The 27076-nt window shown below is 40.1% G+C and overlaps 1 protein-coding gene across 17 annotated transcripts in view; it reads right to left on the bottom strand.

The window, feature by feature from the left end:
- The window catches only part of cacna1da (calcium channel, voltage-dependent, L type, alpha 1D subunit, a), a 71326-nt gene that overhangs the window by 31042 nt on the left and 13208 nt on the right, over positions 1 to 27076 (bottom strand). For 9 of the 17 annotated variants that reach the window (XM_061688379.1, XM_061688381.1, XM_061688380.1 and 6 more), the window contains exons 4-22: positions 19624 to 19763; positions 16860 to 17032; positions 16183 to 16335; positions 15032 to 15228; positions 14602 to 14705; positions 12975 to 13144; positions 11174 to 11248; positions 8867 to 8954; positions 8590 to 8616; positions 8176 to 8336; positions 7861 to 8086; positions 7133 to 7340; positions 6876 to 6996; positions 6686 to 6773; positions 5738 to 5765; positions 5503 to 5657; positions 5299 to 5428; positions 2703 to 2762; positions 2564 to 2623 (exon numbers count right to left, since the gene is read on the bottom strand). In XM_061688379.1, coding sequence (XP_061544363.1) covers positions 2564 to 2623; positions 2703 to 2762; positions 5299 to 5428; positions 5503 to 5657; positions 5738 to 5765; positions 6686 to 6773; positions 6876 to 6996; positions 7133 to 7340; positions 7861 to 8086; positions 8176 to 8336; positions 8590 to 8616; positions 8867 to 8954; positions 11174 to 11248; positions 12975 to 13144; positions 14602 to 14705; positions 15032 to 15228; positions 16183 to 16335; positions 16860 to 17032; positions 19624 to 19763 — 2364 coding nt within the window. Of the gene's footprint in view, positions 1 to 2563; positions 2624 to 2702; positions 2763 to 5298; positions 5429 to 5502; positions 5658 to 5737; positions 5766 to 6685; positions 6774 to 6875; positions 6997 to 7132; positions 7341 to 7860; positions 8087 to 8175; positions 8337 to 8589; positions 8617 to 8866; positions 8955 to 11173; positions 11249 to 12974; positions 13145 to 14601; positions 14706 to 15031; positions 15229 to 16182; positions 16336 to 16859; positions 17033 to 19623; positions 19764 to 22504; positions 22585 to 27076 lie in introns of those variants that run through there. The other 8 variants (XM_061688384.1, XM_061688387.1, XM_061688385.1 and 5 more) reach the window with 6 other exon arrangements.

The following is a 27076-nucleotide window of genomic DNA, read 5'->3' as shown; positions in this document are numbered from 1 at the left end:
TTCCTTCATGAAAGCAGACTGATGATCTTTTATGTTTAATCAAAAGACATTTGCAAACGTCCGCTTTTACTTTGAGAAACAATGATCAACATTTTTGCCTACTTTCCAAGTAGCTCTCAGTTTCAAAAAGGATGGTAAGTACATTGCTCCCTCTCGTCATATTGCTCAATTGTTGTTTATTTGATTTTGTTTAATCATAAAACAATACCAAAAAACCCTAACAATAATCAGTTAATAAACAGTAATCACAAAAAATATTTTGCAATAAACTTTAATGCGAAAGAATGTTTTTGATTATTTGATTAATAGATGCAATGATCGACAGGACAATCGATTCTAGAAATATTTGATCGTGACAGCCCTAATCACACACACTCTCCCTTTCAAACACATTACCACACATAGTATCGCTCATACAGATATACAATACACAATGCAAACATGTTAAATAGAAAAACAGATATAGTCAATTATACCCATTCATATTACCCTCCCCATTTTGAAACACACACACACACACACACACACACACACACACACACACACACACAGTTTTCCACACTCTTGTAGTTCACTCTGATTGAGGGTGGCGAGCTGAGAGCGGTGAAAAAAAGGGGGCTAAAATCTACCATCGCCACCCCCACGGCCCTTATTGACATGAATGTAGTAGTAAGTCATTCATTTCTCAATCTACTATGGCAAGAAAACATGCATTTTGTTGCCATGGCGTCAGCAATATACAGCAGTTACTCCCTGCAAGAGCTCCAGTCGTAGAGATTGGAAAGTGAAAATGAACTTCCTGTCACATTCATGTGGACCGTCCTCTTAAAGCCCATTATATCATGTTCTTTAATAGCGCTCAATGTAGGGAAGGCGGCTCCCAATTAGAAAACAGGCAGAGAAGAAAAACCAGCCAAAATAATCTTCAAATCATAAAAGTGAAGGATTACTTCTCAGAGTGCATGTGAACGGTGGAGTCCCACGCAGCGAGACGCCAAGCGCTAACTGAGAGCATTGGGGAATTTTTGGGTCAAAACAGCAGTGGCGTGATTTGTGTCCAAATGACCGCAGAGACGAGTCCACCTTTCCATGCACTCAGTCCGGGTCAGCAGACTGAACCATGCTGGAACATGGCTGATTTTGCCCCCTCTTTTATGCGTCTGGAAAGCAGTCTGTACTAGGGGTTGAACGACGTAAGATTTTTTGCAGTCGATGCTAAAGTGTTGATAGTCGGGTTGACGTCCATTACTTGATGATGTCAGTGATATTTTTTTCTCCCTGTGCGTGACACTCTCGCTCATCCAATCACATTCAGATTACTCAATTCACATACTGTAACACAACTGCAGGGTAGCTACCCGCTACGTAAATTAATACTAGTATAAAATTTTAACAAATTACAAGAGGAGTGATGCTTTAATAATGTACTGGAGCAAACCTGCAGTCATGTTACATGGGTAGTTGTAAGAGTTTTATAAAATATGACTGTCTCTGAGACCATGAAGGTATCTGAGCGTGACTTGTGATTGGAGGGTTCAGTCGGAGTGTGGGAGGAATGGAAGGAGGAAAAAGAGCTCGCCACGCGTTTGCGGGATGAAGGCTTGAGCAAAATAGTAGATGTTGGCGACAATACTTTTCCCGTGACGTCACGCACCTCTGGACAAGGCCGCTTGCTGCCATACCGGAGGTCTACGCATTGTTTTGTTCAGGTGTATATTGAGTGTTTGAATAGATGTAGAATTTGATAGCCAACGTCAAAAAATTGTGAATTTTGTGAGTTTTTTGGCAAATACAGGTGGGACGGACAAACACATACCAATCACGTGATCCAAAACCATCTATAACCATTTGTTTTAACAATAGAGGTTAGTTATCGGTCACTCGTTATCTTTAGTTTTTCGTGTGTGTGTTGCAAGTGACCGTGCTAATGTCTCATATTTAGTGCTTGAGACACCGCCGCTATTTTGCTACACCGACCGACCACTTGTTGATTTCAGGGAGAATTCCGTGTGTTTAGTGCCAAAACACATGATTGGCGATTAATCAGTTTCAAGCTGCAATTGTCATTGCACATCGACACGTCGGTTCAACCCCTAGTCTGTACGGGAGGCATGGAGTTAGCTTTGACTGGAGTTGACTTTGCGTTTGACCCACCCCCCTGTTCCCCCCCCCCCAAAAAAAATCACCTCTGTCTCAACTTCAGCCAATGCTTCACTAATGTCTGAGCAGCCTGTTAAGATTGGTTGCATTTCACAAAGATTTGACATAATCTGCACCCTTTTTCCGCATAATTTTTCAGACATGATGTGACACCCATGGAAGTAGAATGTAATGTTTGATGTTGTGTTTCCGTCCCCCAAGTTCTCTCTTGCGTTTGCGTTACTGATGTGCAAGTAACGAGTCCAATAGAGATCTCTACGATTTACTTCTGTCTTTAAAAGAGGTGCCGTGAAGCAAAAAAGTAAATAAGAGAAAGGAAACAAACAAGCCAGGTTGTACTGAGTGGTGGGTGACACACAAGGAGAGAATGCAGCAAGGCTCTCGTTGTCACTTAAGGGGTTACCTTCAATATGATCTCAAATGTAAACATACTAGTGAAGACATAATCTGCATAGCCTAGGACCTGGAAGGCAACCACATGTGTGCAGGGTTATTGGGTCGGGAGGTTAGTACAGCACGGACAGGGGACACAGGACATTTACCTTCAAAATGATCTCAACAGTAAAGATAGCCGTGAAAGCATAGTCAAAGTAACCAAGTATCTGCAAAAAGCAACGTAGATGTTTAACAAAGACAGTTCATTGTGCAACTTTAAACATCATTAGCAAACAAGATCAATTATTTTTAATTAATTTTTTTAATTGGAAATTTGGAAGATTATATTTTTTGAGACTAGACGGCTTCTTGTATGCAGTGTCATAACTGAGCATCACCGCAGTAGTTCTAATGAATACAGTGAAACCTCTAAAGTGGAATTTGATCCAAATTCTCAGGAAAAATGAACCTCTACGGTCACACGAAATTTTGGAATCGAAACCGGTATTGTTCATGTTCAACGAGCATCAAACAATTAATTGTACAAACATTTGCACAACATTTTTGGGGGGGCTTTTAGGAACACTCATTCTAAAACAGTGGTTCTCAAACTTTTTACACCAAGTACCAGCTAACTATTATAGGCCTAAATGCTGGTCAAAAATGATGTAGCGATTCTATTCCTAAAAAATATATTCTTCTAAGCCAATGTAACATTAAAACTTGAATACAGCAAAATGAAAAAAGTGGTACTTGGCATGTATTTCACATAAGTAAAATGAGAATCGTACACTTTGAGAATCACTGTTCTAAAAGAAGGTTCAGTCTCAACAAGGGTAGTTAAATGTTAAGTCACATTGGGTAGTAACATTCAAAGCAGTAATACTCCTTTGGTGTCCAAATACTATTGCTTTTACGGTGTCCCAATACCGTTGACCAGCATGAGCATACACTTTGTTACTTGTTGTTAAAGCTGCGTTTTCTTTTGCGTATTATTTTTGCAGTTTACATGAGCATTTAATTTCTTTTTACACTTCTGTGACAGGTAAGAATGTTCCTTAAAATGGTACTGAAAATAATCATTACATCCATGATTTCATTGGGGACATCTTTTCAAATCTAAATGAATCAGAAATTCCACATCAGCGTTCCAGAACCGATCGAGTTCAAACTCAGAGGTTCCACTGTAGATCAAATAATTACTGCAGTGTAAACATACACTATATGGACAAAAATATTGAGACAGACCTTTAAATTACCTTGAAATGCATGGTCGTAGGCAAGGCAACAACAATGTAACAAACGTCTTGTGGATTTTTGCCATGCATTCTAATAAGTCATTGTGGGTTCAGTTGAAAGTTGGTAAATGATCAACCATCCAACTGCTGACAAAAATGTCATAAATTTGTCAAAAAATTTATGTAGGAAATACTAGTAGTGTTATTAATTCAAAAAATGTGTCTGTTTTTAATCTTGACTGTTCTGTACACAAACATCTCTATATTGAAATCATCCAATGTATCCTGGTGGGATACAAATAATTAATCAAATACTGTACCGCATACTGTAGTTTGTTTACAACTACCGTATGTGGGAGGCCCTTTTCTGTTCCCCGAAGTGCACAAATCAAGGTATATTTGGTGTGGAAAATCTTCACATTCATTTCCGATAGAGGGCAAAGTATCCCAATACTTTTGTCCATATAGCGTCGTCAACCATGTACAGAACGTTGAATAAAACACAAAGACATACCAGTGTGTTTGGGGTTTTACCTGAAAAAAAAATCTTACCTTTTGAAATAGCATGTGCATGTCACAGTATCACACTGAACTTGCAAAAATTATCAAAAAAAAAACAACCCAACAACAACAAAAAACACACTTCTGAAATTTCTAATATTTTATGTAATAATTAAATTACACATTGCTATCACATTTTACATAAATTATGTTATTTATTTCAGTTGAGTTGTATTCATAAAATTGGACAATCATGATTATTTAGTATTCTTCAATACAATACTTGCTCATTATGGTTTAGGACTAAGTAGTTTTGAATTCAACTGAATTGAATTAATTTTCTGTTCTAAATTCAGGTGCACTACTATTTTTGTAATGCATTCAACATATATTCATAAAGATTATATATATATATATATATATATATATATATATATATATATATATATAGTGGACTGTCAGGCAACGTTATGTGGTTGTTTTAAATGCACGTGAAATCCTCTGTTTGATATTTAGTTTGACAGTAAACCTCAACGAGGAGTAGCAATAAAAAGCTATCTGCAAAACTGCTGCTTGCTGTGAAGTCAGTTGAGCCACTCTACAGCACTTGTATCTCAACGTTTTGCTCGCTAGTCAATCGGCCAAACGACAGCTTGTATCTCCCGGGTCACACGTACTGTATCTTAAGGCACCACTGTACAAAAGGGCATTACTACATCCAGTATAGATTTTTTTTAAATTCATAATTATGAATTAATATTTGTTTTCTTTCTACTTCTTGCATTGCATTAGGTATTGTTGGGCATCAATTTAGTTCCTCCCAAGAATTAAAGAATACATATCCTTACGTTTAAGACAATGATTAAGTTCATAAGCTTTGCATTATATGTATAAATTGATGCTTTTTATACTTTGTAAATGGTAAACTATATTAAATCATGAAGAACCAGACTGTGACCCCTCACAGAGCTACACTAATATGTGTGATTGAATGGTTTTATGTGGCGAAAGTGAGCAGACTTACAATATTGCGAGCGGAGAAGTTTCGGATGGGATCCTCTGCGGCGAGCGAGACGGAGCTGAGCATGATGAACACCAGGATGAGGTTGGTGAAGATGTGGTGATTGATGAGCTTGTGGCAAAACACGCGAACCCTGCAGCACACAGCCAATGTGTCAATGCGTGTGTCACAAGGAAAGCGATGTCCACGTGTTTGAGCGTCTCTTACGGATTGGTGTTGCTGAAGATAAAAAAGGCACTTCCCTCTGGGATCGGAGTGATCTTCTCCTTCTTGACCAAGTCGGAGATGGCCGGCCGAGGTCCTGCCGGGACTTCTGGGTCGTCCTCCTCTGCCGCGGCGTCGTCATTGTCTTCTTCTTCATCCTGAACGTATGTGAAAACTCCTCAGACTGAAACTTGTGCTTTGGAATTTCAAAAATGTATTGTTTGAATGTCACATATACCTTCTCGTCTTTCTCATCCTTTTTAGCCCTGTAACAGACATTGAAATGAATGGAAATCTGTTCAAGCCTTCCCAAAAACCTTTTTTATGTTTTTTTTTTTCAATAACAAAAATAGCACTCAATAAAATTATATCTTCTATAGCTTGTTGTGAAGTTGAAGTCATTGCCACCATACAGTGCTCTTATCAGCTAAAAGACGCCTCGTGTCCCGAGAAACTCCTAAGTTGGGTCATTCGTATCTCAAGGCACCACTGACTACATATTGATATTTAAAATTCTGTTTTTATTGTGCCTGAACACATTTATATTAAAAAATATATATATTACAGTAAGGGGTGACAACTTGTGACGACTTGTACCTTTTCCTCTCTGGAAATATTTTGCTTTTTTTCTTGTAATAAAAACCCACAAAGACAAGATTGCTTTCTTTCTTATTCTGTCAGAAAAAGATTTGCTAAAACAAATTTCTCATCTATTTTGTTTTTTTATTTAAAGCAACTCCATGCAACATGGCTTCAAAATATTCTTTATGGTCCACTCGCCAATAATAAGGACGATAGCATTTTTGTTGTTGCATAGCAGCCTCAGCTCACTGGCTTTAATTTTATGGACCAGTCAGGACATCCCCTTGCTGTGCGATTTAAATGATCGGATCACGTTCATTTCAAGATTTTATGTAATTTTGCAACTATGTCATGTTGGCTTCTTCGACTTCTAACCATGTATGTGTCAGTTAAACTGTATTGGATTTAAATGCGAAATGTCCAGTTATCAACTTTAGAGGTGGAGTCCTGGAATGAAAAACAGCAACAACTATTTCTTGCTTCTGATTTAAATAAACCATGTTTAAAAAGAGCTAATGATCAAAATTGGAAATTCCAAAGCTTCTGCTTCCTTATGCTGTTGTCACTTTTTGACTTCCCAAAATGCAAATAATCAGGCTTTTACCCTTTCTTATCTCCTTCATCTGTGTTGAGAGACTCTGCATCTGCCAAGTTGTCCACAGCAATGGCCAAGAAGACATTTAGGAGGATGTCTGCGAGAAAGTCTTCAGTAAAGGAAACTCTTAAAAGTACAGCGCTTGCTTGGGTCAAGTTCAGTAGCGGAATGTGAGTTTATTGAACATGAACGAGGATACAGTTTCCGCAGATGAAGAGGATGATGAAGTAAAAGCATAAAATCATCCCTGAAGAAGAAGGGCCTCCGTACGCCATGATGCCATCGTACATGACAGCGTTCCAGTCTTCTCCTGTCAAGATCTGAAGGAGAAAAGTATATTCATTCAGTGGGAAACTTGTCCACTATAGTAAGTCCATTTTCATTTTTTCTAATGGGGATAATCAATCTGAAATCCTGAATACGTGCATGCACTGCATATGTCAGGTCTGTAAATACCTGAAAGACCGTGAGTAGCGCTTGTGGAAAGTTGTCAAAGGTGCTCCTCTTGGTTTGCGTCTCATCAAAATTGAACTTGCCGCCAAAAACCTGCATGCCCAGCAGGGAGAAGATGATGATGAAGAGGAAGAGCAACAGCAGCAGGGAAGCGATGGACTTCATGGAGTTGAGGAGGGAAGCCACCAAGTTGCTGAGTGACTGCCAGTGACTGGTAAAAAGAAATAAATAAAATGACAAGGAGAAACATGAGCGAGAGATAAGTGATGAAATTAAAACCAAAACAGAGTACACGTTTGTGGTCGAGGATGCTCAGTGGTGAAACCAGTTGACAAATGCAATGATTCCCAACCACTGCGTCACATTAGTGTGCCGTGAGAGATCATCAGGTGTGCCACAAGAGAAAATACAAAAATGATTGATGCCAAATAATGTATCTTTGTTTGTTAATCTATGCCACTAATGTATCGTGACAGCCAGAACAATTAAATGCTCATCCACTAGATGGCAGAAGACACAATTAACATGATTATCCCTGCCAGCTTGAATTTAGTGGTTTTCCTGACATCACCTGCTTTTGTAAGCAGAAAAGAGACGAAAGGAAGTCAAGCCGAGTAAGTACTGTACTCCATTCGGGTCACTGGGCACCTGGAATTGACTTCATGCTTCCTTCCCCTTGAACCTGAACTTAATCGGAATACAAGATGGATGTATAGGTATTGTGGTCTTACCGCGTGACCTTGAAAATCCTCAGCAGGCGCACGCATCGGAACACGGAGATCCCGAGGGGCGACATTATCTCCAGCTCCACCAGGATGGTTTCGGTGATTCCTCCACACACCACAAAGCAGTCAAAGCGGTTGAAGAGTGACACAAAGTAGGCCTGCAGGCCGAGACTATACATCTTCACCAACATCTCACAAGTGAACAGGGCTAACAGCACCTTGTTGGCCACATCTGGAAGCAAGAAACAACCCAAACAAACATTAGCATGCACCTGAAATTAAATTCTACAGAGATGATGTGGAGCGCAGCGTTGTGTGTACCCTGCACTTGTGTCAGCCACAAAGGTTGGTTGTAGTGCTCTGATGATATGGTGAGGGTGTTGAGGAAAACCAGGATGATGACCAGCCAATAGAAAGGCACCGATTTAACAGCCAACCTGCACTTTCTGCGGCAGAACCTGTTCCAGCGGCGCCAGCGCCGACTGCGGGAGAGGGCGGCAAACATTAGTCGTATGCTTTCCTTTGCGTTAGTTTCAAGATACGGTGTAATATGGAGTAATATGTTCTGTTTTCATTGCTGTACATGAACTGAACAGCTGAAATTGTGTCTATAGTATAAACACCTTCTGGTATATGCTACTTAAGTCATACTGTTTAAATAAAAACAATTAAATAACATCAATAATACAGACAGAGACCTGTTTTGTAATTTATCATACAAGGAAATACACTGACCTGAACTTTGACTTTGAAATTTTTTGACTGAAAGAAAAAAGAATTTGTCAAAATTTGCAGATGAAAAGTTGGACAGATGTGAAAGATTATAAATCTAGAAAAAAAGTCAAAGGAAGTACAGTATGCAGCTGAAAAAAGAAGGCAGGAAGGAGTTGATATTAACTAGGTAGTTTTCTTTGAGCAGAAAAATATCAACAGTACTGAGGTGATCCAAGCAGAATAAATCTTGCAAGATTGTTTTGGAGATGAGTGCATGGAAAGGGGTGCACACACTCACCACAGAGGTCCGCAGCATGGCGTCTTTTCGTCCTCTCCGTTTTGGTTCTCTGTATTCACAGATTCCGTTTCACTGGCTGGAACGCTCGCTGCAGACAAAAATAAAGGAGCTATTTAAATAAAATTGGGGGGAATATGGAAATTGAGATGTCACAGCAGCAACTTTAACACAACTTTAACCCGAACATCAACACTCATATATATATATATATATATATATATATATATATATATATATATATATATATATATATATATATATATATATATATATATATATATATATATATATATATATATATATATATATATATATATATATATATATATATATATATATATATATATATATATATATATATATATATATATATATATATATATATATATATATATATATATATATATATATATATATATATATATATATATATATATATATATATATATATATATATATATATATATATATATATATATATATATATATATATATATATATATATATATATATATATATATATATATATATATATATATATATATATATATATACACATACACACACACACACACACACACCATGAGTGCAAATTTGAGCGGTAGAATATTGATTGCAAAAACAAAACAAAAAAATAAGCCAAGGTTAATGAGAACATTTTAAATAAGGGTGATAAAATGCAATATTGTATTATCAGCTACGTGAAGCACTATACAATTGTGGGACAAGTAAGTAGGTAGCTACCCATAATGAAGAAGAGGAGGACAGAGCTACAGCTTGTTTGTTTGTAGTGTTGGATAGGTGTGTCTCTGTGTGTGTGTGTCTGTGTGTATGTGTGTGTGCGCGTGTCGCCGCTCAGCTTATGCAGACATGTTGCCTTTGATTCCTGAGTGGTCGCAAAGCTCTCAGCTCTGGAAATAGTGCCGACTGCTGGAGCAGTGATCTGGATTTAGCCTTGTTTCCTACATTCACACTGAGAGCCTTGAGGAAAAATGGGGCGGTGATGCTATCAAATCATGTATTATTATTGACTCTGTATCAGACTCCTTTCATGTGAAAATGATAACTCTTACATTTAGGAGGTAAACAAAAACTGTGGCGCAATGCACACACACGAGGGGTTTAACACATTAACGATGCTTAAAAAAAGTGAAGAGGCATTACATTAGGCTGCACACAACACACACACACTCAGAAAGCATGCATTTCTTAAGGTCCCCTTCCTTCACATTTTCTTTCTATTTTTCTATCATCTTTAATGTCCTTTTAATAAGTTTTGCAAGATAATTTGTGTTGAAAATGCCCAGAAAGTCCTTTTTCAAGCTATTCTATTTGGGCTTTATCACCAGACAGTTGAGACAGATAGATTTCTCATTAATATGTGACTAATATGTAAATAAACTTTTATTTACATATTAGAACTTTCCTCTGATTGGATTGCTCATCTTCTCAATGTAAAAACAGCTTTGCTATGATTGGCCGTTGGCGAATGGCAATATCTCGGCGGCCGAACCAAGCATTACAGGAAGGGACGTGCCACGTGGGTGAAGTAAAAGAGAGGAGGATATTTTGATAAGCGCATCCCATTCAATCACAACACAACCGGCTCGCAATGTTCGCGCACATTTTTGCGACAGTGACTAGTACAGTTACATTCAACATTATAAATATACTTATGTATTGTTGTAAAACAGTTATCATGTTCTCTCATTTTCTTAATGTGCTCTGAATTGCCCTTTGAACTTGCAAGCATAGTGTAGTTATGTTAAAAAATGTTTTTTTGTTTATTAAGCAGTACATTTTCTTTGTTTATCTCTAAAAAAGTGGGTTGCGACTTTGCAACAATAGGGGAGCAGGTCCTAGGGTCACAACAGTTGAGAACCACATGTGTAGATGTTTGTTTTTCGTGGTCACGTCTCGCATTTGTGTGGCCACTGTGGCCAGGCAGAGTTCGTGGGGCTCATTCACAAGTGCCCCATAGGTCAGTGAAAAAATATATGCCAAAGTGAATGAAGGAATAAATGACAAAGTCGGGACTGATGTCGCTGTGCCCCAAGTCAGACACCCCCATTAAAGAAATGACTCAAATTATACACATTAATTAATACATTAAATAGAAAATACATTTAGGAAAGAAAGAAAAATAGCCCCATTGGCTGCATCTGAAGGTGTACTGCCCCTAATGCAGTATTGCCACTGACTGGGATACATTGTCTTCTTCTATGCAGTTCTACTCGGACTCGCAATTTAACACACAGGCACACTCTCACGAAAAGGCGCAAAAAGGAGGGAAAGCTTGGGATTTACCATGAGTGTCGGACGACTGGCTGAACCACCCAAACCTTCCTTTCTTCTTCTCAGTAAGGTCAGCCAGAGTCACCCCTTCATGTGCAATGCATGCAAGGCCATGCATTCAGACACAATGGCACAGCAGAGGGACATGTGGGGTAGAGGTCGGGGTTGAGAATGCGCTGCTATCAAAATGGGGTCAGAGCAGACAAGCAACACAAGACAACAACCGTATTCCAAATATCAATAATCCAACAGTGACAAAGAGCAGCAGGAGCCACATTAAGGCTGTGGAGAGCAGAACATAGAGGTGGTGGTGGTGGTGATGGGGGGTGGTCACTGTCGGTCACAAGAAGTGCCTGCAGGAGAGGAGACCCTGCACTAACATGCCACACAGCAAATGAATGCTTTTACATACTGTAGTAACAACATGTTAATTGTTTCATTAACACTGAAAGCCAAAATGAGAAGTACAGAGATGCCATGTTGAGCAGGTTTATCAGAATTGGGCAGTTCGGCTACAAGAGGGTCAGAGACAAACAAAAAGACATTCATGGACCAAAGCGGTGGGACACAAGACCATTAAACATACAGGAAGTGGAAATGTGGCAATGGGCCCTTTGTAGTGACAGTATAGCAGCTCTCTTTGCTCGCTACAAAATGTTGGAGTATTGTTTGTGGGCATTTTTGTCCATTCATGCAGAACAACATTGGTGATGTTCAGAGCTGGGAGTAAATCACTAAAGTAACGCAACTACAAAATAAAATAAAAATATAATAATAAATAAACCCAAACCATGAGGCATGTAAAGTCCCTGTAAAGTGAAAATAAATGTTTTCTAAATTTGACATACAACAGAGAAGAGTTTTGTTAACAACCCTGCCAAATTTGAATGATTAAAAAAATAAATAAAAAGATGATAAAAATCACCACATATATAAAAATGAGGCTTCGTTTGCGTTGCTAAAATATATCTGATTAGAGCCTCCGGTGGCTGGAACATATCCCACTGAGTCTTAGCAGCGCTTTTTCACGCCGCAACAATGAGGCACTCTCAGGCTAACGAACTATCCAAATGGAAGATGCATTTTCGAAGTGTAGACATTGCTAGCTAGCTAAGCGGACGTCGCAATTGCGCCGGATATCTGCTGATGCTACCGAAAGCGCTCAAGTTCTTATATGGTGGGGGAGGGCCGACTCATTCCAGACTACAATGTGTGTTATTTTAGCCATGCACCAAAAACAAATAATAAATAAAAAAATTAATCAAGAAAACTGAAATGGTAAAAAAACAGTTTAAAACTATTATCGCCACAATTCAGTACTACTGTACAGTATATAGCTCTTAGTCTTTGCACAGTTTCAGTAATGGTATCTCTAAACAAATATCATGCATTTCTAAACAACTCTTGGAATTCACTTTACAGGGTCTTTAAGGGAAAACATTTAAAACGCGGAGACGTATGGCGCTGCCACGAAGAGCAGTTTTATGGGAATTGAGTGCTTTTGCTGCAACAACATGAGGTTAATGTCATCGACTGTGTGCTAAATTACGTTTAGGATATGTAGTTTACGATTTAAGGGAGAATGAGGACAAATTTCAACTACAAGGTGAATCAGTTGGTGTTCCATGTGTGCTGCTTATATAAAGAGGATTTGGATTAAGATTTTTTTTTATACTGCTCAAGTAATATTTCCCCCCCTTTCTCAGCTGAACTCCAGCGGTAGTCGCAATGTGTTCCACTTCGAATACATTGAAGGCGAAGATCGGCATAACAGACTTTCTGAGGGCTTTTTAGCATCATAGAATGTGCTTACGGTTGCGTTTACACTCCTCGTCTGCCTCATCTTCATTGTCAGGGTCGATATCTTCAGCCTGAGTGATCCAGTCCAGGTAACCCTTCAGGTCCTCCTCCAGCTGCTGCTTCTCACGCAGCTTCTGGAAGTCACCGCGAGCTTTGGCCTTTTCTCTCTCTTTGGAGAACTCTCTGGTTTAGGCAGACCCACAAAGAGGCCAAGCAAACACATACGTAGAACACAGAAGCACATAAATGAGCAAAATGGCACTCGCGTAAGGATTTACTTCCACACATTACAAACATAGATTTTCACAGCAAAATGGAAACAAATGAGTCACTTCTTCTCCAATTATTCATCACCAATAAGAGGTTTTGTTAGTCTAACAGCTAAGCAATTTATTATTATGTTGTTGTTTTTTTAACATAATCTCTTCTGTCTTGCAATCCCCACCTATGTGTGTATGTTTTTCTCATCCCTGGCCACTGGAGGGAGATGTACACCTTGAAAAGGTAGTGCAGTACTCTATTTAAATCCTTCACTAGTTTGGTATATCCTGCATGCCAACGTCCTCCTCATAACAAGTTGGCAATTTAAGTAGATAGATGGTTTCAAGAGTCATGCAACAGTGGCGTGGAATCTCAATTTATAGATTATATAAAACTGCTGCTGCATAAGATGCTAATGAGACACTAAAATGAACAGCAACGGAAACATGTCATCGCTGCTAGTTTGCAAGAATGCTTCTCTAATCAGACTTGCGAGATGGTAGCAATAGTGTCAAAGGGTGATGTTGTTGTTAACTTGGCTTTGCTGGCTAGTAAACGTCACTACTGAGTTAATTCTACTGTAATAACACACCACCCCCAGTCGACGCTGCCGAAAAAGCAAAGTGGGGTTTGAGCGAGCTTAGGAGCGCAGAGAGGCCTGAAAGGCGAGGAATACGATTAATTTTACTCTCTCGAGGGTTGGGCGCTTTGACTGGAGTGGGAGGGGGAGGAGGAAATGCTCACTTCGCAGCTGCCAAGAAAAGGATGCAAGAGTGTGACGCCAGCAAGGGGACAAAATATACTATGTGGATAAAAGTAGTGGCACACCAGCCTATTAAACATATATGAAGGGAATAAGTTATAAAATGCACCACAAGTATGTAAAGAGAAGAAAATCTGCACTTGAAAAAAACACAAATAGATGAATTTGTGAATAGTGAACAGTGAATAGGTGGGGGGAAGGGGGTCACTGTATTAATAAGTTGTGCCTCAGTACTTTTGTCCATATAGTAGAATGTGAATTAATCTTTGGATTTGAGCACAGAACCACAGCTAATAGCTCAGGGTTTATACAATAGGATTTGTAACTGTGAATCTCTCATGCTCATTTAGAGGATAATTGGTGTTTTTGCCCTAACACACCAAGTAAGCCACAGCAAACAATAGTTGCACACTGCAAAGAAAGAGCCACTGCACACGTTTGCCTCTTACCCACTAAGCACACCTAACACGAGATTTAGCACAAAAAAGGAGCCGAGTATGATCAGGCTAACGAAATAAATCCAAGGTGTTTCCCATCCTATGGCGTCGTTGACCTGAGGGAGCCAAAAGTAGCCGGTCAACAGACACAAATAAACATAGAGAGAGTAGGTGCTTACCCGCTCAACACACCCAAAACCAGGTTAAGAACGAAAAAGGAGCCGAAGATCACAAGACTGACAAAGTATACCCATGGAAGCTCAAAGCCCATAGCATCGTTCATCTGGAGGAGCGTGCATAGCCGCAGAGAGCGAGGAGGAGGGGTAAGAAGAAAGGAGTGAAAAGAGAGAGAATCAGAAAACGAGAACTTTAACAATTATTTTAAAAAGAGGCACAGCAAAAGTTAGAAGCATTCTTTGAACATCCATCACGTTACATTCTAAAGCAAGTTGTCAAGTGCTCTCAATCATATTCAGCCAGTCAATCACATGAGTTGCCTCAGGAAATTATCAGCGGCCTCATCATCAGGATGTCACACGTGTGATCTGAGCCGACGTTCGGGCTGAAGGCTCGTGACAGTCAACACGGCAGGTTAGCCAAGACACTCACCCAGTAGAGCACGTCTGTCCAGCCCTCCATGGTGATGCACTGAAACACCGTCAGCATGGCGAACAGGAAGTTGTCGAAATTGGTGATGCCACCGTTGGGGCCTTGCCAGCCTTCCCTGCACTCTGTGCCATTGATGGGGCATTGCCGCCCGTGCCCTGAGATCGCACATGGAGCAGCGTCCTCCTCTGCTATGATGTCTACGCAATTAAGAGGTCAGACAAAATAGCTATAAAGACAAAACGCATGCTTCTCACGATTACATTTCATTGTTAAATACAGAGACATACAGTATATACACTACATAGGCACCGTCTTGAAGGCTGAATCGCACGGTGCAAGGAATCACATTATCATATTGGATGTAGCAAAATGGAGTGATTGGTGAAGATGCCTTTTTTACTTCCGATCCAATATCGATATTGCCGCCTGGAGTTTTGGCCGATATCGATATCGGTCCGATCCGATTTCAGCATTAACCATACATAATTTACTTATTTTGTAATATGGAATGTTAGAGCACGCTTGATCAAGTGCTATTACTCGAACAGAGAAAAATAATCAGCAGCCGTGGGACCGATTTATTATTAACCAATGGGGTACATAAAGTAACTGCTGTGCACGTCTTGACCTCTGAGGGGCAGTGTGGGGCATGCAATGAGATACACGCAGTAACAAAGAAAGTAGAAGAAGTCACTATCGAATATTGTTATTATAACTCGTTTTTCATGGAGTTTGAAGACTACATGCCAGAGTATTGTTAAATTGCCTATTTGTTTATAAACCATTTGTGTACCAATATTCATTATTTTAAGAGCTATAAGTGTCACAAGTTCTTTGCTAATTATCGGTAAAGATCGGATTGGGACACCCCTAATACAAACATTTAACAGTCGAAGCCAGATCTTGTGGGTTAAGACTGAGCAATCACTTTTACTGTACTGTTTCCCAAATATATTTGTGTGCGTGTGAATCAGAATCAGAAGCATCTTTATTTGCCAAGAATGTCCAAAAACACACAAGGAATTTGTCTCCGGTAGTTGGAGCCGCTCTAGTACGACAACAGACAGTCAATTGACAGAGAACACTTTTGAGATTCAGTCAGTAACTAAATAATGAAGTCAGAAGAAAAAAATAACTAAGATGTTACACACCTGCGCCAGGAAGGTAGCAGGTTGCGTGCATTTTACCGATGAAAAGCTCCAGGCCAATAATAGCATAGATGATGATGACAAACAAGACCAGGAGGGCAATATGAAGGAGAGGGACCATGGCTTTAATGATGGAGTTCAACACCACTTGTAAACCTAAGCAAGGAGAAAAACAAATCATGTACTGGATACAAGACTCATACATAGACACTAGTGACCAGTCCAGGGTGCACCCCACATCTCCCTCCCAGCTCAGCCGCGAGGCTAATGAGGACAACTGGATGCATGGATGGATGATTGTCGTTTGCAGTGGTACAGAACTGCATTATACTAAGATATATGTGGGGCTTTCAGTATTTTTGGTACAGCACTCATAGGATCTCATTTGCTTGCACAGGTGTACCAAATGTTATAGGTAGTGAGTGTTCACAGTTTTTCCTAATAATATTACTGCAACATTAACAACATTTGATAGTGTTTGCAGTTATTACACCAGGAGCTCTGTCCTCTTGGCGCTCTAATGATGTGTAAAAAAAAAAAAAAAAAAAAAGAGTCCTGAGGGTACAAAGTATGCTGACACCATCTGGACCTATCACTCATTATTTTGCAGTTTAATGGCGAAGATCTGTGACCATGCTTCAAAAAGGATGAAAATCCTAATGAAATGGCACATTACTTACTGGGTACTCCTGAGACCAGCCGCAGGGGACGCAGCACACGGAAGGCTCGAAGGGCTTTCACGTCAAATCCACCAGCTTTACCGCCATGCCCGTGCATGGACGGGTGGTTTTCCTCTCCCTCATTGTCTACTTTCTCATCTTTGGTCAGAATCTCCAAGACAACACTGAAGAGTCTGCCAGTAAGAACACACATACAATCTCACAGTACAGTACAGAATATTTTACATATTTTATCTGGTCCTCTGGTGTCAGACTGCTCCAGTATTGTTAATTATGAGACATAACAATGGAGCATCCAAATTATTTCGTCTTTATTTAAAGGTTTGGGTGTTTCAACAAATGTTTACATACTGTATCTTGTTTCACATCCTGTTTGTACTGAATAAAATAAGTAGTGCTTTTTTTCCCCTTTTGCAAATGTAGCATCAAACAATTCATTTTACTATTGTTAACACCACTCACGGAGTAGGGTCGAAAGTGTTGACACCTATTTTTTAACAACCACCCACAAAACATACTGACATCACCAGCACACAGTTGGACTATCACTTATCAGTACAACTTAACATATGGTGAATTGCCACAATTCACTGTTAAACTGTTAATTGCACGCTAAAACATATCAGTACATCATTGTACCTTTAAGGTTATAAAGATTTTTGGGGGTTGTTTCCTCAAAAAGTACTTATTTTGTACCTAGCTATAAGGTACAAAAAGCTAACCTAGGGTACAATAATTCGCTCTATGGAATATATTAGTGTAGATTGAAGCTTGAGGAACAAATTCCTACTGTACCCCTATTTCTGACATTGTAGCTATTATATGACTTGTAATGGAACTTCAAACAATTCTACAAGATAAAACCTAAATCAGTTCACATAGAAACAAGAGTAAATCATCGTTGCATACATCAACGTGATGGACTCCAAGGGGAGAATGGAGCTGCCTACTGTGGCTCAAAGATGCTCTTATAAGTGTTGACTGCACCTGTTCAAGTGAGTCACAATGGAAAGATGGCTGCTTTGTTCTCCCAAACAACGCATCCTTCACATATTGACATCTTCAAGATGAAAGTAGCTACTCAGACCAGCTTTCACAGCAATCATCGTCCAGATTCTATTCATTCATTTTCAATACTACTTATCCAGATCAAGGTCTCAACTGAGAGGCGGGGTACATCCTGGACTGATCGCCTGTCATTCACAGGACTAACACATAATGTTTGTCCAGAGCTGGTCCACACCACCATGAGGCTCTAAGTAAAGTTTGTGTTTGGGCCCCTCAGTTTCTGCCAATAACACTGAGTATTGATCATTCTTACACAAATGATAAACTCATTGCAGCAGTAATTGCTGGCATGTTTCTACCCATGCATGGTAAATAGCATATTCAGCTCCAACAATAGACTGGAGGTGATATAAACAACATTCCAAGTGATACAGCAGGTTGTTTGTTTCTATGTGCCCTGCGATTGGCTGGCAACCAGTTCAGGGTGTACCCCGCCTCCTGCCCGTTGATAGCTGAGATAGGCTCCAGTACTCCCGCGACCCTTGTGAGAATAAGTGGCTCAGAAAACGGATGGATGGATGAATTTGAAATATATCTTTTGGATGCCAGTCCTGGAACCTTTGTGACACACGTTGCATGCCCCCTATTCTCACTATTTACATTGCTTTATGAGTAAGCAATTTCACTATAATCCGCACTCTGAACTCAAACTGCTGCTGTGGTGCACAAATCAGTGGAACTGAATTTATTTAAAAAGCGATGAAAACCAATTTGAAGACTCTCGCCTTGTTTGAATTGAGTAATCACTCTCAGTCAAAATCAGCCTTCGTGGAGGAGATAATTGATTTTCATCTTGACAAATGCAGAAGAATGGCTGCTGAGCCTGCCAAGAGAGCAGAGCTACAACACGAACAGTCGGACTGTAACCGACTGCTTCATTTTTTAACCCATCGGCCCTTTAAAACATGTTTGTGCAATTTGTCGAGATGGACGCTGATGTTTTGAAATGTTGACATCGAACGCAGGCCGCCTTATCTGCCTGTGTGTCACTGCATCGAATGAGTGGCAACGCTTGGCGGCAGAGCACCCGTCTTCGTTTTCTGAGTGCACGCCAGATCAAACCTGCATGCTGCACACAGACAGAGATGTGACCCAGCTACCCAGTGGACTGTACATATTAGAGGAGAGGTTGTCACAAGACAAGAGAGCGGAAGCAAGATGGAGGGCAAAGAAGATGGCAAAATGAAGATAGCAAAGAGGGTAGCGCAAAGGATGTGACAAGGAGGGCAGTCTGAGCTGGGGAACAAAAAGTGTACATTTGAGCGGAAATGGAAGTGGCCGCTGATAAAGACAAAGCAGTGCATGATGGGAGATTGCGAGTGAAAGACAGTAGGTGAGAGGAGAGAAAGCAGAGATGGGAGGGAGTGTTGGAGGAGAGATCGAGTATGGAGGGATGGTGACTCATTCCAGTGGTGGTAAACCTCTGATTTATTCTCTCTGTCTTTTCTGGGTCATATAGTGTGGGTGTATGAGGGTCTCTATTAGCACTGAGCCACTCGGAGCAGAGGCTTAAGCATCTTTTAACTTTCGCACAGCCTGCCGCCTCTCCCGCTGTACAACCACAACAGTCAAAGTGCAAATCCTAACACCAAACTCGTGTGGTTTTGTTGCGTCAGCAAACATCACTCTCGCACTAAAGGAGGGCTTGTTATTGTTTAGGAAGAAATATGCAGGTAAATTAAAGTTGAGGACTTACCCAATGACGACAATGACAAAATCCAGCATGTTCCAACCGTTTCTCACGTAGGCATTTTGATGCATCACCAAACCGTAAGCGATAATCTTCAGAAACGTCTCAATTGTGAAAATGATGAGGAAGGCATACTCAACTGTCTCCTGCACACAAACACAATAAACAAAGGATAACACATTTATGAGGGTGAAAATGAGTGTGCATGTCAACCATGGTGGGGTACCAACCATTTACGTAGGTCCCATGCCAGACAAATCCTTTCCTACTGGGCCAACGTGACCCAAATTTGTATATAAGTTAGAACGGGCCATTGTCTATCACTAGTCTACGATAATGCACTAGTAAAGTCACAATTACAGTATATTTTTTATTTACAATCGCTTCTGGAAACAGTCAAATGAAAAACAGTAATTACGGCAGTAAGTGAGCATTCCTTTTTCTGCTACGTGACGAGATATTCTTACACCACTGCACAAAATAGTTCAATTTCATATGTCGTAAACTCGTATGTCGAGAACTGTGAAAAATGAGTATTCCCTGTACATGCTCCTACTCCCTTAATTGCGCTTTCAATTCATATTTCCTTTCCCTGGCGCCCAAAATCATTAATTACTATCATTCATTCATTTCAGTTCAGTTCACAACTGCAGTCAAATGTTAGCCGCAGTATCTAGCAGACAGGAACGTAGCTCATTTATTGCTAGGTGAGTTTATATGGCTCAATCATAACTGCCCCATTTGGCCAGTGAAGAAAAGAAAGTTGCCAGACGTGCCCACAAGAATGTTTGATTGCCAAACTAGGGCTTGGCAATCACATTCTACTGAAATATCTGTAACTTGAGCATTTATGACTTTAAAAGGCAGGGCCTGGCCTGGTGAGTGACGTGTGTGTCAGTAAATGTGAGTGTAGAGTTGGCTGATCCCTGCGAATCTTCGAGGCAGAGATTTTGCTTTGACCTTTTTTTTTGGTAATCCAATTATTCAAGTTATTCGATTAATCGTTACAGCCTTAGATTACAGCAGCTCATCCACATCCTTACACATGCAACCAAATATACGAGACCCTGATTAGCCTACATTCAATACAAGCTCTCCACCAAAAAGTCAAACAATATTAGCAACATATACAACAGCAGAATAATAAACATAGTTAATTATTGCATGTACCTCTCCATCGGAGTACGGCTCTCATTAGATTGTAGAGGTGTACCTAATGAAGTGTCCCATGAGCATTGAAATGCATGTTAATGACACGTAAGAAAGACCAGTATACAACCCCCACATCCCTGCCTCATCACTCCATTTGCTCTTCTACATCGCCATACCAGATGACCATATGATGAAGACTAATAGTCCATGTGTTGTTACACATGAGTTGCTATATGACTGACTAAATTAATTACGCTCTGCATTGTCCATAAGAGACTTAGTGCGCACTAATGAGTACAGTGAATTGTGAATGTTTTTAAACCGAGGGTGTTCAAGGTGTGTTGGCAGTCACTCTCCCCATAGAGAATACTAAACAGCCAGTGGCCTAACATTTAAAGGTCCTACCCAAAACAATCTAATTATAGCAACAATATAAAAACTTTTGTCAAATGTTAAGTCAGAAAATTCTAAAAATATAATATAAATATCACATCAACATGTGCCCTGCGACTGACTGGTGACCAGTTCAGGGTGTAGTCCGCCTTTTGCCCGAAGTCAGCTGGGATAGGCTGCAGCGCCCCGCGAGCCTAATCAGGATAAGCGCTGTTGTAAATGGATGGATGGATGGATCATATCAACACTCACTACATATAACATACCAATATGATACTTATCATATCATTGTCTCAACATTGCATGTAACTGCCTTTTATATCTGCCCTTTTCTGGAAACATTTTTTCCTGCTTTGCCCACAGTCTCTCAACATAGGAACCAACAATTTATCTCTCTATTATATCATTATCTCTATTCTACATCTATATAGTAGCTCCCTATTATATTATCATTATTATATATTTTCATGATATTTACACAAATATTGGTCTTCCAAATGGACAATAACCCAAAGCATACTGCCAAACTGGTTACCAAATGGCATAAGGATAAGAAAGTCAATGTTTTGGAGTGGCCATCGTAAAGCCCTGATCTCATCTCTATCCAATTGAAAATTTATGGGCAGTCCTGAAAAGGCATGTGCGAGCAAGCTGGCCTACAACCTTGGTTCAGTTACACCCGTTCTGTCAGGAAGAATGGGCCAAAATTCCTGCCAACATTTGTGAGAAGCTTATGGAAGGTGGAAAAGTCATGGTGGATCCAAGTCATACAGTTTTAAGGCAAATACTAATTAAATGTATGCAACCTTATGGCTTTGAAGAGAGAAATGAAGCATTTTGTAAAAAAAAAAAAAAAAAAAAAAAAGAACACTCTCATTATCCTGGCATTTAGCAAAAATAATAATTTTGGTAATCCTAATTGAACTAAAACAGGAAGAGTTTAGTCTGATTTCATGTCAGACAGTGAGAACAAAAAGCATATGCACTTTTTATATAGTACAGTATGTAAACTTTTGGCTTCAACTGCAGATGTTGACACGCCACAGGTTGACTCAGTTCTTTGGAATTGTCATGGGCCCTCCCAGCTGCCATGAAACCAGAGAGAGGCTACCTTCATGCTTTATGTATGACACTGCATTATAGGGTGGTATTATTAATATCTGTCACACAACACACTTCAACACTAGTCTGACGCTAAGTGACTGGAAATGTCTCTTTCAGGGCCAAAGGGAGCTTAGAGGCTGCTGCAAACAAACATTAAAGTTATATTATTTCACATGGAAAGCCAATACAAAATGCAAACAAACCACACACACAAAACATATATAGAAGACATAATAACCTTTTCCGCCTGAGGGCCTCTTGAATCTGCTGTTTTGTGTTCTCAGCGGACGCCACGAAATGCAAGAGCGATGAGTGCTGCGGGGCTCGTTTTCCCAACAGTTTACAGCACATTATAAGGAGCACTTAGGCCAGAATACAAGACACGGGCCTCTTTGTTGCTGAAGTAAAAGGTTGGGAAAAGCTTGCGGCTCTTGTGTCCATGATAGAGCTGTGTTGAGGCCACAAATCCAGAAGCGACAGCGCAGTACTTCATACGGGCAGATGTTATATGAAAAGTAATGCACTGTAATCTGTTACCTTTTCAAGTCACTGTGTCAAGTCAACTGTCGAGTATCGTGTTAGCGTTATATCCGGGAGATGCTTGGTCATATTCCTTGTGCTTCTTCAAAAAGTATGTGGCAAGTTTCAAGCAACGCTTGCATACAGTGAAATGTCTGTCAACAGTTTTCACTCCTTTGTTATTGTATTCAACAGTGAAACCTAAATAAATCCAGACTGGAGATTTAAATGACGTCAGTGCTTCCGTATTTCTCTAATCTTCCGATTGTGGTAGCGGCTTTATGTTTTATCGCGTCTGGGAGCTGCACTTTGGGGCTTGGAAACAGTTACAACTGTCAGTGGGTGAACACGCAACAGGCACACACACACACACGCACACACATGCAGACACACACACTCCGAGTCAATGCAAAGTGAATTGCAAAACTGAAAAAAAAAAAAAAAAAAAACGGTCCATAAGGGCATTTAGTTACATGCAGAACATACCAAATGTCCCATCCCTACTATACATCTACAACTAAATTCTTATAAGATTATAGTGGGGAAAAAAAGTAGTTTGAGGGTTAAATTGTGATTGCTTAGCGATATCTGACTGATTGATTGACCATACAACATTAGCAGTACTAATACCAATACAGTAACAATAACAGTTGTAATAATAATTCTGTCATTAGAACGATAATTTTCAGTTTTGACTGACACTGTAAAGAGACCTGTGTAAGTCTTCATTGTGATTCAGTACCAAGTGCATGAAAATAGAAACTTGTTCAATATAATAGCATGTGATAGCCATCCCTCCTTAGTTAATGAGCAGTGAATGTGTTCATCAGCACACCGATCTGCGAAGAGAAACAGGAAGCGGTGGAGCGACAGCGAGGAAAAGACAGAAAGAGAGCGAAAGGAGAGAGGCCTTTGGGGATGACCATAAATATCTCTGAGTCATCTTAGTTTATTTGCGCTCTAGAAATACGTATCGGGATATGTTAGGGTTTGTGAACCTGATCAGGTACTTGTGTGGTGCGCCTCATTTGCTTTTGGTAAATTTTTGTCAAGTGCACTGTGAGAGATTTCTGTAAATTATACAGTTATTAACCATGTACCATACAGTAAATATAAATATGGCTAATGTGAAAACAGAACCAAGAAAATGTTGGATATTATAAATTGTATTGTGAAGTATTGTATCCACTAACTTATGAGATAGAAGATGTACTGTAATACACCATAATTCCCAGCATGCATTGTAAAATTAACTGTAAGGGTGTTAAGGATTTCAGTGTAAATAACAAGACACACATATACTGTAGCAACAGACATGCAAGAAAATTATACAAGAAAGAGAATGATCATATGAATTCATTGTGTAGAAATATTGAAAACTAACAATATGGCACCGTTGCAAAAAGCATCGTTGTATCTGCATGTAACATATACACTTGGTGTTCATGATATACTGTAGTTCTGTGGGAGGAAGCTCACTGTAGAGGTCACGTGCACAGTACCCGTTACTCTACCAAACACCTTGAGGAAGGTTTGATCCAATTGCTGAGTCAGGTGACGCCCTGCGAGAGGTAAAACCCTATGAAATGTCTAACAGTGTGACTATATTGTTTTGACAAGCACATTTAAATCGTCAAATGCAATAGACTGGGGTGTGCTGCTCCACATACAGTACATTCCTCCTCTACTACTGCCAGATGAATAGGCACGGTGAGCCGACGTGCCCACAGGCACAACTCACACACTTCACGCAGCGCAGCTGACCATATGACAAAGGATGCTAATTGGCTGAACTATGCATTTTGCTGCATAACTACACATACGACTGAGCCAGGCGGACAGCACTAACGCAAAGCTATTAACCACACAGACGGTCCTGTCCGCGGGGCCCATGAGACACTGTGGAGGTGTTGTCAGACTACGCAGACAAAACGGCGATCGCCACTTCGGGAACACTAACAGTGGGTGACAAGTTGGACAAAACTGTATGTGTTTTCTTAGAGTTCTGAAAATGTAATCTCAGTTTCAAAAAATTAGCCAAACCAACTGAGATAAACTGTAATATGAAGAATCAGCTTGGATAAAATATACATTGCAGTTCTGCACTAGATTTGCAAGTGTACAGTACTGAGACTGGTGTATTATTGCAGCACTGTACGAGAATGAATACAGAAATATATTTGCCCGCAAACACATGGTACGGGTCACCACATGACCACCTGGGTGCTACTACATGCGCATGTTGGAGGTGTGTCAGTGTGTGGCGGCGAGCCCAGAGACGCATGCCATGCAGGTCACTGAAATTGACACAAAATGAATTATGACTGGAGCATTTAGCAGTCATATACATACAACAAAGTGTAACATTATGTCAAAAGCAAGGCGCGTCCACTGCTGGAGACATGCATTATATACATCACGGCAGCCAATGTACATGACATACTGCAAGCCGCAGCACCAAAACCAAGACTTTTGCTTAGAGCCAACGTACAGAAGGGAAACAGATATCAAGTCATGATGACATTTTCAATCTGATGCAACACACTGCGAAGAGAAATGGATTCTGTAGCGCTTCCAATAACATTCTACGGTAGTGGTCCATATCACTCCCCCATAATCTCTCCATCTCCCCCACTGCTGTTTGTGGGGATCGGTCAGTGCCGCCCAACCAAACCGGGAAGGGGTAAGGTTAGACCGTATCTTGGTGCAAATACAGTAGATGCACTTGAAATATGTATTGTAACTATGTTTAGTAATTTGGTGTGTGACTTTAGCACTAGCGATCGCAACTTGGGCCCTTTTTTTTTTCTTGAGGTATGATTAAAGCACAGCTCAGTATGCTGAGTGGGAGCCTGTTCTCTTACTTTTGTTATTTGCAAGATTTTCTATGGGGAATGAAATGTCCTATAGCGAAAACTGACTTCTGGGGGTCACTTGAAAAAGCTTGTTCTAAGTGTGGAAACTGTGAGGTGAGAGGTTATGCATTGCGGGGGGGAATTTGTTTTTTAGTGAGGATCGAGATTAAGGGAGAATTTAATATCACTCTTCCCCATTGCAGTCAGCATGGAAGCTAAATTGTGCAATGACCCACCACATCCAGCAGATGGTACTGTGTTAAGTGGTAGTGGGCAATGAAGTCTGGATTGGGCAATACTGTCACCCACAGGACTGAAGTGGAACAACAATACCCAGCATTGAATGCATTCGCTTCAAACGTGTCAAATGTCTGCAATTCAAGGAGGGCCACTCTGCTTCCATCCATCCATTTTATATAGCACTTTTGCTCATGAGGTTTGCAGGTGAGCTGGAGCTGATCCCATCTGACTTAGGGCCTGAAGCAGGATAACACCCTGGACAGGGTAGGCCATTCTGCTTTTATTACTGTTTATTAAGTTGCAAAATCATTAATTCATTCATTAGCCCATCTTTGGCGTTTTGTACTGTCTGTTAGCAATGAGCTAGGGGACTTTCACAAGAACAACGTTAATATGGTTTGTTTAAATACACAACATGTAATTCCCCGTTTTATTCTTATTTCTTTAAGTAAATTTCAAGTGGCAATAACAGCTTGATCAAGCACTTGTACCCTTTTTAAGGAATTATTCACAATCTGCCAAACTACTGCTTGTTGTGAAATTCGCGACCACCATTGCTAACTCAAATTTTTGCTTGCAGCAAGACGGGAAAAATCGTCCGAGCGACGGCTTGTATATATCAAATAAACTCCCAAGTTGGGTCACTTGTTAGTCGAAGCACCACTGTAATTAGTATAACACACAAAATTGCATCATTTTCCTGTTATGCAATACATTCAAACATCGTGTATGAAAAACACAGCAAAAAGAGCCAAACGTTTTCATTTTTACAAAAGTGTTTATCAGTGTGTATAGTGGGACCCATATGCTTGTAAATGTACAATATATATGGGTCCTTGTGTGGGGTGTATTAGAGCACATGTGCTACATTTGTGTGTGTGTGTGCGCGCGTGTGTGTATGGGCGGGTGAGTGCGACGCACTGTGCGTGTGTGTGTGTGTGTGTGCTGAAGTGAGAGCTGCGTAGGTGGGCAAGAGTCTGCCAAAGATGGTTTCAAGAGCAGGTCAACACCAGTATACCCACACTATCAAGTGAACCTTTTCCAAATCCAAGGAAACAATAAACATGTGCTTATTTTTAATATGCTTCAGTGACATGCTATAACCCAAGCAACGTCCTTATAGCAAAGGCTGCCAAAGACACCAAAATAGCAAGCTTGTGCACTCGCTCAGCGATACTCCCAAGGATGTGCGTCTC

The sequence above is a fragment of the Phycodurus eques genome, chromosome 10 (genome assembly GCF_024500275.1).
Source record: "Phycodurus eques isolate BA_2022a chromosome 10, UOR_Pequ_1.1, whole genome shotgun sequence".
In the NCBI taxonomy this organism is placed as follows: domain Eukaryota; kingdom Metazoa; phylum Chordata; class Actinopteri; order Syngnathiformes; family Syngnathidae; genus Phycodurus; species Phycodurus eques.
The sequence above is the reverse complement of the archived record's forward strand: the minus strand, read 5'-3'. Positions and strand labels throughout refer to the sequence as shown.